This window comes from Beta vulgaris, chromosome 3 (genome assembly GCF_026745355.1).
Source record: "Beta vulgaris subsp. vulgaris cultivar EL10 chromosome 3, EL10.2, whole genome shotgun sequence".
In the NCBI taxonomy this organism is placed as follows: domain Eukaryota; kingdom Viridiplantae; phylum Streptophyta; class Magnoliopsida; order Caryophyllales; family Amaranthaceae; genus Beta; species Beta vulgaris.
In genome coordinates, this window is record NC_079204.1 from 45,933,852 (window position 1) to 45,950,802 (window position 16,951).

General features: G+C 33.9%; 2 protein-coding genes across 2 annotated transcripts; one reads left to right on the forward strand and one right to left on the reverse strand.

The window, feature by feature from the left end:
* Positions 1-3,084: 3,084 nt before the first annotated feature.
* On the reverse strand, positions 3,085-6,133 carry LOC104906773 (uncharacterized). The gene is made up of 2 exons (XM_010695574.3): positions 4,737-6,133; positions 3,085-4,113 (listed from the first exon to the last, which is right to left on the reverse strand). The coding sequence occupies exons 1-2, from the start codon at positions 5,539-5,541 to the stop codon at positions 3,818-3,820; spliced, it is 1,101 nt and encodes a 366-aa protein (XP_010693876.2). The 5' UTR covers positions 5,542-6,133; the 3' UTR covers positions 3,085-3,817.
* A 6,688-nt stretch (positions 6,134-12,821) lies between these two features.
* On the forward strand, positions 12,822-15,697 carry LOC104906727 (UDP-glycosyltransferase 87A2). Its single transcript, XM_010695523.3, has 2 exons — positions 12,822-13,386; positions 14,630-15,697. The coding sequence occupies exon 2, from the start codon at positions 14,751-14,753 to the stop codon at positions 15,546-15,548; it is 798 nt and encodes a 265-aa protein (XP_010693825.2). The 5' UTR covers positions 12,822-13,386; positions 14,630-14,750; the 3' UTR covers positions 15,549-15,697.
* Positions 15,698-16,951: the final 1,254 nt, after the last annotated feature.

The window sequence follows — 16,951 nt, forward strand, 5'->3', positions numbered from 1 at the left end:
TACCGGAGCCGCCAACTCCTGATCCCAGGTTCCACATTTGTCCTCCTTGTGGCCTAAACGCCCACACTTGAAGCACACCATTTTTAATCCTTCATATTGAATTTTCCATATACGTCCATTTAACCTGAACTTGGAAAGAAGAGGTTTAGAAATATCCACTTCAATACAAAAACGAACATATTGGCCTCTATCCATCGACTCAGTATTTCTATCAATCTTAATCACTTTTCCAATCTTTTCTCCAATCTTATGCAATATTTGTTTATCAAAGTATTCCACAGATAAATGTGGTATCCTAACCCATGCTGTAAGGAATTTGATAGGTTCCTCATCCGCAATAAAATTGGGAATCCATTTGCGAATGGTTAAGTAGGTATCTCCTATCAACCACGGCCCTTGAGTTAAGACGAACTCATAATCCTCGAGAGAACTGAATCGAACTACATAATACGCATGTCCTACATCAGTCAAGGCTATTTGCCCTTTTAGACTCCACTTAAGCTTTAGTTTACGGACGAGCACTTCATAACTCATCCTTCTGTCAAATAGCTTGATGATAATAGCATTCATCCATGGGTGCCTAATCCGACGTTTATCCGCCTTCGAGAGGTAAATTGTGGGACAATTAATATCCTCAGCGTATCCTTCCTGGTTCTCTTCATCATCAGATACATCTGCGGCTCCATTTGATTCAAATAATGGATTTACCGCTCTACCGAAACCTTGCGCCATTTGACTATAAGACCTCAGTTGGCCTGAATGCCCGATCCCTTCAACTCCTTGAGAGGATGGTACATCCATCTCCACTTCCTTTCCCACTCCATTCTCATCAGGCTTAAATTTCTTATTCGATCTTTGTAAGATATCACTTTCCTCACTGGTCAGAGCTCGCTCGCGCTCGGAGTCGCTAGAGAGCATTGTTATAACTTGAAAACCTTAGGAAAGGTTCAGCATTAATACTTGATACAACTATCTAGCTGCTTCACCATATGTAATCTGTCAATTAATTGTTTGATAATATGAGAAATGCGATTGGCAAATCAATACAGAGGAGGAGAAGGATCGATTCATTTACAAGCTTGAAGGATGTTGCACATTTAATGCAATTGATAATAGTATGAGAAATTGTTCTAGCGTATAAGGTGGTAATTTGGCTCATCTTTTTCCTATATGGAACACAATTCAAGAAAATTAAAATCACATGCTATTTCAACAACAAGCAATAAAATTGTCTTGTTTCTAGTGGGAAGTGGGAACAATTCAAATATCCCTTTTCATAATTTTTTTTCCTAATTGGCAACAAATAGGAAATATGATGCCATCTGGCGACAAATAACAAATCAAATATCTGTTGGCGCAGTTTAATGCTAAAGAGTAACAACTCAAAAATATAATTTCATCTAGAAACCAATAGTCTAACCATCGGTTTCTAATAGCAATAGATCAAAGACGTATTACGTTCATTTGTTGTAGAATTAGAGTGAAAAATGTTACTTTATAATATGCAACAGAAAATAACTTATGCTGTTGTTTATAAACAGTTCATAAATTCTTTGCCAAATTTTGTTTCTATCTACAATGATGTAATTTTTGTAGTGTGCAGTCGTTCCAATTTATATAATAACGTGCCTTCACTACGTCTCTTACATGGCTTTTACATGTTGGTATGACATTTTTCGATTTTCATATATGATCAAAATATTTACATTGGAGTTTCAACCTCCCGACATTTTATTTCACATATAATGATCTTACCACCAAACTACATTTTTAATCTGTAACAAATTCCTATTCCAACTATTATATCCTTAAGCCTATTAAAAATGTAATTAATAAAATTCATAAAAAAAAATTAAATGAGTAAATTTACATAAATCAAAGTGTTAGCTCCCATGTTTTACCCCTTGTTTCACGAAACTTAAGTAATTTTTTTTTTTGAAAAATATGGACATTGATTAAGGATATCGTCCTGGCCAACATCTTATTTTACCGTTTACAAGATCTTAAGATTAAATACTGATGACTCGTTAAATATACAGTTTCAAATACTAAGTTAATAGTAATAAATGATAATTGTGTATCTAAATTTAAAGGACAAGTCTAATTCCCACACTTACCGTAATACGACACCATTAAACTAAGCATGTATTTTTCTTTATAATTATTCATTGCCATCCATTTTTCTCACTTGAATGTGATATTTCGGTAGTATGAAAATTTGTGAAGGCAAAGTACATTTCGTTGGACAGAGATGACCTTTTACATTGGAAAGAGATTTCCATTACAAATTACACACAAATTTATTAGAGAGCATTAATCTTACGCTCGAGTGTACTATGTTGATTAGCTTATTATATTGCATATATTCTAGTTAATCAACATAGTGTGTACTTATTTCATTTAGTTATTATCTTCATCACCTATTGAGCTTAATTAGCCTTTTATCTTATGATAGGCATTCAATTTGCAAAATAAGAGAGTACGGGCCCCAAGTAACAAGCAACTGAAGTCAAAGATTACACAAGAAAAGAAGAGAAGCCCATCAAAATGAAAAGAAAAAACAAAAGGAAGCCCAATGCTTCCACAACAACAACAACAACGCATCAAACAAAAAAAAAAAAAAAAGAAAAAAATCCCTTAATTTCTACAGGGGGGAGAGAAGAACATATGACATTCACACAAATAGTATTTTTAAGTTTACATTATGATTGGGTTTTCGACTGTTTGTCTATTCGTTGGTGACAGCAGCGGAACTACAAGTGGTCCGGTTTACTATTCTTCTTTGTTATTCAATTCAATTGCAAGACCTTTAACACATTCTGCTCTTCCATCGAAAGGCTCTTAATCTGCTCTTCCATGACAGCGGCCATTCTGGCCTGGAAATCATTTAACACATTCTCCAAGTGACCAGCTGTCACTGGACGATCAAGGTTTTCCTGAATGACTGGAGTCACAGTCCTACCCTCCAGATGGACGGCTCAATGTTTAGTATAATCACTCCTGATTTTATTCTAGTTTTGTTTAGTAGTCTTCTACTCTAGTTTATTGTTCTTAATTTTACACTATTAGTAAAGCGTTTTGGATTTGGGCAGTATTAAAGTTACATTATGATCTTGTTTTATTAGTTTTTTTTGCCGATTTGTTTGCTGCGTATTTGGCTGTTACTTTAATCATTTTAATCTATATCATGTGGTTTCATATCTTAACCTATATATGAACATTGGATTATTCTCTTGTTTGTCTTATATCATATTATATGATCTTAATGCTTCTTGCGGGTAAGTATGTTTTTTTTGTTTGCTAGTCTAGTTCATAGTGGTATTCTATTATTGGTTTTATTTGGTCTATTTATAGTTTTGATTTGGTAGTCTCTTTAGCATTTCCTATATTTTAGTTTTAGTCTTAGTTGATGTTCTTACTTTATTTTCATAGATGATTTAATTTATTGCTCTAGTAATTGTAGTTGACTCTAATTGGCTAAATTCATATAATTAAGTGCATAATACAACTTGACATCGACATCATTGTGGGTTCGACCCGTATTTTCTAATTGTGCGATATCGTACACCGTACACTTGCGGTACTATTTTTTAATTTTACACATGTACAATGCATTTTCTGCTCATCTAGAGCTCTACCTATTATGTGAATTTTGCTCATTTGGAAGACTGTTAATGAGTATTGAGAAAAGAAAGCTTCAGATATACTAAGTACATAATATCTCCGAATATATGATAAAGTGTTAAATTTATTGCATTTATTAATATAAATATCGTTTATCAAACGAATAGTTATTACTTCTTGATCTCTATGACACTCAGGCATAGAGGTGAGGGTAGAGGAGAAGGACTTCCTGAACTACCTTATGCATGTGCTTAAGTTCTTCTCGACCATGTTTGACATCCTCTTCTGTTGGAATGACATCTTTCTTGGCCTGATAGTGTCCTATCATCTTAAAATGAGTCCCTGTATTATAGGGTTCAAGCTTTATTTCATACACAATATGATCCCACTTGTCCTCAAGAATGTCACCTTCTATAATTGAGTACTTGATGTAGAGGTTCTCATGATCCAATTCATCCACTCTATTCTTCATATATTTAAATCGGTGATCTACAAAAATTAAGCAATCAACCAAGATTTGTCAGACAAATAAGCACTATCATAAACTCATTAAAAAATTAGTGAATAATCACATTCATCAAAATCTAGTAAAAATAAAGTTTAATTAAAAAATTAAACCAATTTTCACCACCAATAATCAATTCAATTAGCAAATATATAATTTTAATCAGTAAATTAAAAAAGAAAAGTAACAATTGAATTAGAAAAAATCGGTGTTAATCAGTCTTGGTTTCAAATTTCAATCAACAAATATACCTTTTAACAAGTAAAGAGCGGTTTGTTCACACGCTAGCTATGAGCAACTAAAATAAGATATATGGTTTTTAGATTTCAACGACTAGAGATGAAAAATGGGTTTTTTTTTTTTTGTATTGTGTTTAGTTCCAATCATAGTTGGAACTAAAAGCTAATATCGCATGCATATGGCTCTAAGTTGAGTCAAAGATTTTCACATCATGTGTGGTTTGTCAAATCTACCAAAAACCATTTCGATTCTTCGCTTAGATAAAAAAAAAGAAGAGAGGTTTTAAGGTAAAGAAAACATGACCTAAATTGCTATTACGATAAAATTGATAAGCTTAACAAATAAAAAGTGAATTTCGAAACCAGACCTTGTGGAAAATTCATTAGCTTGATGCATCCAACCCCAGTGGACTCACCAAGAACAAATTCAACGCTCTTGAATGACTCGGGAAGAAACTTAGGTAAGAAGTTGTGGTCGTCGATAAAGTGAGCTTTAAACAAGCGATGCATTTCAACTGGGCTAGTGTAGTCAGCCATTATATGAGTGTAGTGGTAAAAACCACCACCATTAATTGTAGTCTCATTTTGAATGGGACGGTAGAGTGGTCCAAGTATAGACAGTTCACAATTAGACACCAAAATGCCACTACTATCTGCACATAACCAATCTCCATCTTTAATCAAAGCCCCAGCAAAATGAACAGTAACATACTTCTCACCACCACCTTTTTTGAACGACCTTACTGGAACGGCACCTAATGCTCGTACCCCAATATCAATGGAGTTCATTTCGTCAACATCTCTAATGCATCCATTCACAACTATTCCAGCCCATCCCATGTTATAAGCCATTTGGGCGAGAACACTTCCTACCATGGAACGCCTTAGGCTACCTCCTGCATCAATGATTAAAACTTTGGGATGTTTGTGCTGTAGTTTCTTGTCTAGGATGGTTTCTACAACCACGGCATTGTCCTCGAAAGACTTCACAGTCACCACATGGCCATTGAACGCTCGTCGACGGCCATATGGTTGGAAGATTTGGTTTAGGACTCGTATGTCTCCTGTAGCAAGGAGAGGAGAGTTGGCATCACAAACATCAGTGGTTTCTGTTGGGGTTATGAATGATTGAATGGTAGGAGTGTTACCATTCCCATTGAATAAGTAGCCCATTGTTTATGTATATAACGTTTAGTTTTTTTGAGGGTGTATTTTGCTAAAGGGGAAGACCTCAGTTAAACACTACTTGTGAACTGAATCTTGTTTCTATCTGTGCTGCTAAAAACTTGTCATATGTTTGCCCTTTATATAGTTCTAATGCTTGCTTATCTTTTGGAATTGGTAGCTGAGCAAGATAAAAAAAAAAAAAAAATGTGAGGAAGAGTATCATATTCCCCACTATAGAGATTTTGTGTGGACATTCCCTATAATTGTTTTTTAAAGGACTATCAAACAATTTTTGGACAAAGTACACATTGGGATATATCTGTATTCTGTAATGGCTATAATTAGAATATTGTAGCTATTCTCATAATTGTAAAGATGTTTTTTCTCTTTGAAAAACAACTCATATAATTCACCTAACTCCATCTATAATCATATTCTTTTTCATAAAAAAATAATTTGTGAATACATAAAGGATAAGAAGTGATTTTCAGCAATATGATTACAAATTCTGTTTATTGCAACAATTGGAAAAAAAGTGTTTGTAGCTAAGTGGAATCACAACATCCATTGTTTATAATTAATGTAGCACCCAATTGAAAACTACAGCGTCCAGGCTAGTTTAGGTTTTTTTTTTTAATAAATTTAATCTTTATAAAATTTCAAGCCCCCATGCATATAATTTGTGTGAATTGCATGCTCAAAGAGATGAAAATAATTGACTTTGATGTTTTGTCTATTTGATCGAAATCTCACACTCCTTCTGTTTCTTTATAATAGTTAAACTTTAACTTTTAACGCTTTAACGTAAATGTTGGAACATTATTATATTTAGTTTGACATTTGTAAAACTTATACAAAATTGATATTTCAAATATATCGAGACAAAGTAAAGAAAATCTCACATAATTATGTTTTTTCTAAAACATTAATCACAAATGATAGTCAAACAAAAAGTTGTGAATAGTGTCAATACTCAATGTGTAACCACCATTAAAAAAAAGGAAAAATTGACAATAGAGGTCTGAACTTTGGGTGATAATTTTTAAAAGGTCTGAACTATTGATTAACCTGTGTAGGTCCCAACTTTAGGGGGTCTTAACTTTTAGCGGGCCTCGACGACTTAGAACTGAAGATATATCCCAATATGTACATCCAGAATATAGTGGTTGGTGAATATGTGCTCCAAATATTTTAGTTCTCGTCATTTCTTGAGCGCACTTGCATAAAAAGAAAAAAAAAAAAACAATTTTTTAAACCAGTAGAACCGGTCACAAGTAATTTAACTTGTTTAAAATTCATGACTGTTAAAGTTAGACTTATTCAAGAATAATCGAAAGAATGAGTTAATTAAAGTTAGACTTATCCTACATCCCTCCATCAATTAACCCTTCTGATGTGACCCAAGTTTTACAAGTGATGGCCTATTAAGCCAATTTTAAGTCACTAAGGCCCGCTAAAAGTTAAGACCCCTTAAAGTTGGGACCTACGTACACAGGTTAATCAATAGTTCAAATCTTTTAAAAATTATCATCCAAAGTTCAGACCTCTATTGTCAATTTTTATGATGGGAGTAATGCTTTGTATAAATATATTTTTTTTTTGAAAAAGTGTAATTCTTTAAAAAAATTTCAATCTCTTGTACTTGTGGTAATTTTTCAACTTTAAAATTGTATTTTTGAAATCACTTTGATTATGTTGCTTACTCGAGATTTACATTTCTATTAAGATTTCCTTATTGCTGTCATTGTAACTTGGTTTGATTATGATAATTTGTGTTTCCTTTTATTTTATATAACAAAACTTATTAATGAGGTCAAGAAAGTAAATTCGATAGCAGGACAATGTTACTCTCCTTTCTATATATTATAGAGATATAGAAGTTATGCTTTAATATTAGTGAATCTAATTATAAAAAATTAATGGAGGAATCATAAATTTGTAAGGTGAGCGTTTTGCTACGTGTGATTTAAAATATTCATTCCCAAGGCCAAAATAGTGGTTGATGAATATGTGCTCGAAATATAATGCATGTGCTCCAAAATGCACGTGTTCTAAATATTTTAGTTTTCTCTATTTTTTTTAACTGTATGTCTGTATCAATTCTTTTTTCATATTTCAAATTATTTGTTTTATTATTAGGATATATAACTGGAGGATTGTCATTCCTATCTTTCAATTATCTGAACTTTATTCTTGCTTCCACTAATACTAATACTAATAGTCTAATACTAACGTGATTTAGGATATCCTCTAAACTTTTGTAAGGAAAAATATGCATCTTCATTATTATATTAACTAAGAATTTATTATCATAACAATACTACCAATGGCTCATATTTTCTAAAGGATCCTTTTTTTTTCTTATAACTCTGTGATGATATTTCATGTACAGGTTATGTTTTAATATAATTGAATCTAACTCTAAAAAGTTAATGGAAGAATCATAAATTAGTAAGGTAAAATTTTTGATACTTGTGATTTTTAAAAATACATCCAGAATATAGTGGTTGGTGAATATGTGCTCCAAATATTTTAGTTCTCGTCATTTCTTGAGCGCACTTGCATAAAAAGAAAAAAAAAAAACAATTTTTTAAACCAGTAGAACCGGTCACAAGTAATTTAACTTGTTTAAAATTCATGACTGTTAAAGTTAGACTTATTCAAGAATAATCGAAAGAATGAGTTAATTTTAGCGGATGGTTTAATGTTAACTTATTTTTAACAATTTTTCCTTCTTTTCTTCATATTTCAGTGTGTTTTTGTCAAGCAAGTTAAAATTTTATTGCTCAAAGCCTCAAAAGTTTAATGTACTTTTTTTTTTTTGAAAATATGCATATTATAAGCTGGCAAGAACTAGGTGTAAAATACATTAATGATTTCGAATTAAAATTGCTTCCCAAGTGAGTCAAACAAAAGACTTCCCCATTCTTGCATGAATTTCATTCAGACCAAGTACCACTAATCCACACAATTTTACTTTCACATGTTGCTCACGATAGTGGTGTCAAAACAGGTTCTCAACATGTTTTGGGTATACTCACGGCGAATCAGGTCAGATTCGGACAAGTCAGGATTTGGACAGTCAATGCCCTAGGTCATGATTGGTCAGATTTTGTTCAACTGGGTCAATCACATTTGAATCATCGGATTGTCGGGTGCCGAGCGTTTCATTTACAAGTCGATTCGTTCCCGAGTATGATTATTACCCGTGGATATTTTTTAAAAAGGTTTGCTCAGGTCGTATTTCGATTTCTGTACGATTGGGTGGAGTCAAGTGTACTCGGGTTGAATCACTAATGACCTTAATTCAATTATTGTGAAGCATCAGGTCCATTCGCTATTGAACGTCAATTGGAACTACTATACTAAGCGTTTACCTATTAAAGAAAAAAGGTATATAGTATATCGAGTTAACTCCTACTCGTGTCATTTTAATTTTGTTATGGAATCATATTATCAAAATTATTAAGATCGACCTATGTATACATATGTGTTTGTGTGTGCGATAAATAGATGGATGAAAACGAAAAACTAATAAAAACACTATATTGTATACGGTGATGTTTAGTGTATGGTCTTAGTCAATTAATAACTATTATTTCGACTAATCAACTGCGTAAAACCACTTGATAAGTCGGTTTTTAGTTGCATATAGGTAGGTATTAAGTCTCTTTTTCATGAAGATTTTAGTGCATATTAGGTCTAATTGCATGATTTGGGCACTCTTCTGAGCCATTGTGTTATTTCGAGACACTTTCGGGTTTTTCATGTGATTTTCAGGTTATTGAGGCCGATTGTGACTAAGAGGAGCTCATATGGTTCGTAGATGGTCTAGATGGCAGTTTCCGGATGCGAGAAGATGAGTTTGAGTGCTTTTGGAGTCAAAGGAATGATGATATCAAAGATTATCCTCTTTGCGGGACCAAGCAGAAGTCCGCTTGCCCACGCTCCAAGGTGCACACCCAAGCAAGATCTCGCTTGCCCACGCACCAAGGCGCACGCCCAAGCGAGATCTCGCTTGCCCGTGCAGTATCGTAACAAAATCGACCAAAAGCTTTTGTGTGCGCACGCCCAAGCAACTTTCTGCTTCCCCGTGCGCGGTTCTGCATGCCCGTGCAACATTTGGCTCGACCGTGCGTGCTGCTGCTCGGTTTAATCCGCGACTTTTAATTATTATTTTTTAGTTTATGTGAACGATATTAGGTTTTATTAAACCATACTTTTGAGTACTTTTTCATTATTAGAGACTAGAGTATTACTTTTTAGAGAGTTTTTGAGAGAAAACTCCATTATTAAACCTTGAATTCTACAAGTTTGATTCCTTCAAGTAAAGAATAAGTTTTTCTAATCTCTTCTTTTCCTTTATTATTATTATGTCTTTCAATTTGTTTATTATTTGCTTTGTTATTTCTATTATGAGTGAGTAGTCTTATAATCTAGGGTTAAGTTGAACCCTAGCGATGATTAATACATGAATTCCTCCATTAATCTCAAGTTTATAAAATTAATTGTTCTTGCTTGATTGAATTGTTCTTATTTTCATTATCATACTAGGGATAGATGATTTTGAATTGATTCCTTATATCTTGTTTTCAATGGGAATTGAATCTAGATGGTTTTGTTGATTCAATCAAGAGTATGAATATCTCTACGGGAATAAGTAGATAGGATTACTAGGAATTTAATTGTGGTGCCATGTTTAATGTCTCTTTCTTGCATGATTCCATGGGAATAGGTTTGATTGCTTGTTTAGAGTAGCCATTGGTACTCGGGAGAGGTCTTTGGTAGTTATAGAGTGCATTACTCCTTTTGAATCATTGATTATGTTTACTGGGATGGAAATTATTCATGTATTGGTCATGCTAGTGGGGATACTTAATTCTAGATGCCTTTATTGATTGATTATACCTTGTGTCTCTTTAGTAATTGTCATAGTTTAGTATTAGTATTAGTTCAACACCCTTTTCCATCATTGTTTGTCACTTGTTTAGTTAATTTGAGTCGAGATACCTAGTATTTGATATTGTTTGTCCCTGTGGATTCGACCCTGACTTGCCCTGCTACACAGTTAGGAAATTACTTTTGTTAGGTGTGCGACACGCCTACCACCACTCTAATGATTAAAGGAGTAGAAAGACTCTTCGTATGTTCTAATATTATATATTATAATCAACGACAATAATAACGAGTAGACGACGATCAATTACAAGGTTTTTATAAATGATTTATTATTATAAGCATTATGATTGATATAAAAGATTTTAACCAATATGTAGTGAGAATTTATGGCAGCGAACCAAACCGGCCTCTTGGGAGCAGCCCAACTTGGTGGTTTGCGCCTCCATCCAAGGTGATTAAACTGAACGGGGGTGCATCTATCAGCAATGATGGGTGGGTTGGCTTAGGAGTTGTAGCTCGTGGCTCGAGTGACAAGTACTTTTTTCGGTTGTGAGAAAATATTGTGCCTATGGGCCCCCGGAGGTCGCCGAATGCAAGGCGGTTCATATGGCCGCAAGATTGGTTATCTCGCATGGTTTGTCGCATGTTATGCTTAAGACAGATTTGCAAGTGGTTTCTATAAGACTCTCAAAGGCTGCATTATATATTTAAGATCTGGATGCAATTCTTGGTGTTGTTCCCTATATGTGTCACGCTTTTCTTTCCATTCGTTTTAGTCATGTTAAAAGAGATGGGAATTATGTTGCTCATAATCTAGCTAGAGTAGTGTCGTTCGGAGTTGAACAATATTGGGAGTGACATTGCCCTCATGATGTTGCCCCTTATGTACTCATGGACTCTTTGTTCCTTGATTAATGCACTTCTCTTTCCCCTCAAAAAAAAAACGATCCCTTTACACAAAAACACCTTTTTATCTTTAAGTATTTATTAGGCTGGCTATGCCCCGGGTAAGAAGAAATTTCATTTATTAATATAATACTTTATAATAATAACACTAAATATAACTTACCCTAGTGGTTAAAACTTTAGTATATATTTGAGGTCTTGAGATCAAATCCTATACTATGCAATTTCTTAATTTTTTTATTGTACATGGATTACACGAACTAAAACATCCTAGGAAGAGCGCCACGTGGCACAGTTTCTTGTTTTCGCACGCCTTTTAATATATTTGTATAGATACATCATATTACAAGAAAACGAAATAAATTATTCCATTAAAAATAAGTATGTCTAGCTTTTCCCCAAAAACATATCGATAACTCTTAGTATGAATTTTAACGTTTCTACTAGGTTACTAATTACTATCTTCTTCTTCTTTTTTTTACTTCACATAAATGATTATAGACAACATCTTGTAAGGCACATGAAAAGTCAAAGGCGGAATATATAGTATAATTCAAACCTATATATTTCGTATGTTTCTTTTTACTTGCAACCATTTGAATTTCACGCTTGTCAATGCGTAACTTTAACTATTAATATCTTTAATTACCGACAATTAAAAATTATAAAACTTGAAAAATATACATTAAGACGACTCTAACAAGATCCCACGTGAATATGTTTTTCCTTTACAATAAATCACCAAAAATAAACTAAGTATAGTTGGTGAATAGTGTAAAAGTCAAACCGTTGCAAGTAAAAAGAAATGGAGGAGGTATACTCTTTCATATTTATCCAAACCGCCACAAATGACAAACCCATTCAAAAATACAATTCTGAATATTACATAAATTATAATAACAATAACAATACTAATGGAAAATAAAAATAAATATAATAATTAATATATAAGGCATAGTTGCATACCCCCATATATGAGAGTAAGTACAAGTCTATAAAGCCTACTATATATCTGCCATGTAGCCAAACTTATAGTCCAACACTGTAATACACTATGCGCCTGTTTTTATGTCGTTGAATTCAAAGTATGTGTCATATAAGAAAAAGGATAGAATGAGGATAGAAAAGTGAGAAGGGAGAAATAGCTTCTTGGCATGCAATTCACAAAGAACTGAAGAAGATATTCTAGAAAGCTTAGACCTAGAAAAACCAAAGCCCATCGACAAGCAGAAGTCAGTGATAGACCAATGCTAGCTGTTCCCTTCTTTTTCCTACCATTATTTCATTCTTTAATGAATATTCGTTCCAGAACGCAATTGCACGCAGCATAAGATTAGATTATGAGAACGAATATGATTCCATAAAAAGTCCTGATTATAAAATAAAAAGAGACACGTTGAGTATCAAAAGAATCTCGATGATTTAAAAACATTGTTTATATACTATAAATGTGACAAGTTGAAGCAGTGTTTCTAGGCATCCATTCGATTAATCATTTAATCAACAACAATTCAGTATTAAGTATTGAGCGTTGTTTCCTTCTCATGGCATCCTTGAATGAAAGTAAGAATTGTCACATAGTGATAGTGCCATACCCTGGGCGAGGTCACATCAATCCCATGTTCACCCTATGCAACCAACTAACCTCTTCATCCTCGTGTGCGCACAATAATGTTTCTTTCACCATCATACTCACAGAAGAGTGGGTTAGTTTGATCGACCCTGTCGACAAACCGGCTAACGCCAAGTTTGCTTCTATACCTAACGTTCTCCCCTCGGAGCATATCCGAGGGGGTGACAATGAAGGCTTTCTCCATGCTGTGTATACTAAGATGGAAGAGCCCGTTGAGAGAGTTTTTGACACCCTTGAATGTAAACCTAATGTCATAATTGCAGATACTTTCCTTCCATGGGTAATTGGTGTTGGGAAGAAGAGAAACATTCCAGTTGCTACTTTTTGGCCTTTGTTAGCTTGTTTGTTTCCAGCTCTTCATCACTATGATCTTCTTGTGAGTAACCAACATTATCCTTTGGACTCCTTGATAGGTAAACATATCCATTCTTAATGTTCAAGCAATAATCAAACATGATTTTTCAAAGGGTAAAAATAACTTCTAATGTCGTTTCTTAGTGGGTTTTTTGTCAGAAAGGACCTAATAAAATACAAGTTTTGTAGGTAAGGACCTAATAAAATTTTTTTTTGTAAAAGGACCTAATAAAATACTTCCAATTGTGAACCGGAACCACTTTAGGAATTTACGGCCAAATTTACCATTTACCGGCGTTGACCCCTTTTTTTACCCCTAGTTGACTCTTTAATGTTCTATTTCTATTACCGTAAAATTAGGAGAAGAAGAGAAATCACCGTAAATTAAGAATCCTAATTTGCGATTTTGGGAAAAACGTATAATAGGAGCCATAAATTTCAAAAATCCTTAAACATTAAGAAAGAAAATTTTGAAGAGCAAAACATATCTTGGATTTGATGAAGGTTGTAGGATAAGATCGAATAGGTTGATGCTTCCCTTCAATGGAGATTGCGCTGCTGGGAGGAAAGTGTGAGAATTCAATATGTTTGGGTCAGTTAAAATAGGAAAAAAACATTAAAGACTAAAGAGTCAACTAGGGGTAAAAAAAAAAGGGTCAACATCGGTAAATGGTAAATTTGGCCGGAAATTCATAAAATGGTTCCTGTTCACAATCGGAAGTATTTTATTAGGTCTTTTTTGACAAAAAAAAAATATTAGGTCCTTCCCCACAAAACTTGTATTTTATTGGGTCCTTTATGACAAAAAAACCCTTTCTTAGTAGTTACTTATACTACCTCCGTTTTTTTTTAATTGTTACACTTTGACATTTTACACTATTCACAAATTGCACTTTGACCCTCGTTTGTGATTTATACGTGAATAAAAACATAGTCATGTGGGATCTTGTTAGATTCGTATTAGTATATATTTTATTAATATGTAGTTTTTATATTTTTTACAAATACAAAATTAGAGATATAAAGGCTCAAAGTAGTGCATCGGCATGCGTGAAAAGTGTAAGTGTAACAATTAAAAAGAAACGGAGGTAATATGTTTTAGGGTGTAGGAATTGCTTTCTAGTCTATTCTATGGGCAAGTTGGATGCTTTTATCAAATGAAAAATTATCTGCAGTAAGATGAAAATAGTTTTATGCTGTTATATATTTTCCTCAGATGAGATTGTTTTCTACACCTTTTAAAGTATTGCTAAATTGAGAAAGTATAAGGTACTTGTACTAATTTCTTTTCAACGTGAACAGGGGAAAGAGGAGATGAGCGAGTGGAGTATATTCCCGGCATTGGTCCAACACGTTTAGCCGATCTCCCACTCGCTTTCCACTCATACAAAAAAAGAATGTTGGATCTTATGTTGGATCATGAATGTCTTACATGTCTCAGGCTGAATTTATCATCCTTAGAACTCTGAACGAGCTCGAAGGGCCAGCAATCGAAGCTATGAAAAGCATATTACCGTCGACTACCTCTATTTATCCTATAGGCCCTGCTATTATCCTCCCCAAACTATCAAACAATAAAGAGAAAAGCAACGAGTGCCTCGACCATGAACCAGATTACATACAATGGCTAAACTCGCAACCTGATAAGTCTGTCTTGTACGTTTCACTAGGAAGTCATCTCTTACCTTCAAGAGAACAAATGGAAGAACTAGCTCTCGGACTGTGTGCTAGCGACGTATCATTCTTGTTCGTGGGTCGAGATGAGACATCGTTTTTGAAGGGTGTATGTGGTGATAATCGTAAAGCCTTCATAGTCTCATGGTGTGATCAAATGAAGGTGTTATATCATAAATCTATAGGGGGTTTTCTTAGTCATGCTGGGTTGAATTCTGTTTTAGAGAGTGCTTTTGCAGGTATTCCAATGCTGACTTTCCCTTTGTCAACTGATCAACCTATGTATAGTAAGTTAATTGTTGAGAATTGGAAAATTGGGTGGAGGTTAAGGGACAAAATTGAAAAGGATGTTCTCATTAAAAGAGAGAAAGTTCAGGAGGTTGTGAAGAAGTTTATGGATTTCGAAAGCGACGAGGTTAAAGAGATAAACAAGAATTGCATGGAGTTCAAGGAGGAGCTTTGGATAGCAATTGCTGAAGATAGCACAGCAGAACGCAGTGTTGCGAAATTTTTATCAGAGATTTCATCAACTGATGCTCTTAATTAAAGTTTAAACTCATATCAAGCAATTCATGTCAAAAGGTCCAGTTACAATTGGTCATTCGCAACTTTCTGATGTTTCTTTTTCTCTTGTACTATCAGCTTATCTTCAGCTTCGTCCTGACTCTTGATAGAACAAGAAGTATAATTCTATCATGTCCTGAATAAATGTGGGTATTTTTGGTTGGTAATTTAGGGCTTCTTTATTATCATCTTTTTGAAACTAATAACAACTCTCATAAAAGAAAAGCAAAATACTGAAATATGAAAACTAGAAAAAATGGTTTCCAAACTTTTATTGTATTCTAATCAAAGTGAATATGATTTTTTTTTTATTTGAAACGAATATGAGAGGACGGATTTGAAGAACAAAAAGCCATTTGTTATTGATAGGATGAAAATGAAATTTAGACCTACTATCATAAAAAATTATCAATGATATGGCAGACTATTGATATAAAAATGCAAACAATTAAATGATACCCCCTTGCTAGAGCTGTTAAAATTGACATGATTTCATACCCCGACTTGAACTTGTAATGACTTGTAACTAACTTGGACTTGAAATTTTAGTCAAACATGTCACCTGTAACCTGATTTATACATGACTTAAATATAACTGATACCTGATCTTCACCCAATACTCTATGACTTGAGCTTGAACCGACACCTGCCTAAAAAAGAACGATAACTGAAGTTATCCGACCAGACAATAATTTGAACCCAATTCGACAATTGAACTGATTAGGACCTAAAACTTATTATAACTCGACGCAACTTGTTATTGTCCTAACCTATTGCGCCAGTTACCTGATTTACAAGACATGTTTCAACCTGGTACATGGTTTTACCCGACTTATTGCTACATGTTACCGATTTTACCCAACTTATTGATTGTTAATAACTCGACTTGTCGTTGGCTTCATCACATAGTAACATAATTACATAAATCATAAACTAACACTAGTACAAAAAGGCATATAACTAGATGAACTATTCAAGCATTGATTCTTAATGAAATCTTAAATAATGTTAAAAATTTGAAGCAGCACCACACAAGATTCAAGACCCGTTCCGTACTCGAAGCGACCCAAAAATGACCCAAAACCAAGTATGGCACAACCCAATTATAACATAACCCGATAACTATCAAGTTAAACTTGACTCAAACCTGATGATCTAAACCGTTATTAGCCTGACAGGATAAGTATCCGACCACGCATGACCTTATCCTGAAAGCACCCGCTACAAACCTACAATCAACTCGATCCGACACCACATGACTACAAAAGATGACATATCCTGAAATTGATTGTGTCAAATCCGACTGAACCTGCAAGAAGAAACAAACTCAGGCAGACCTGACCGAATTACGAATTTTCCCGACCTGCATTCGATCTGTTAGATTTA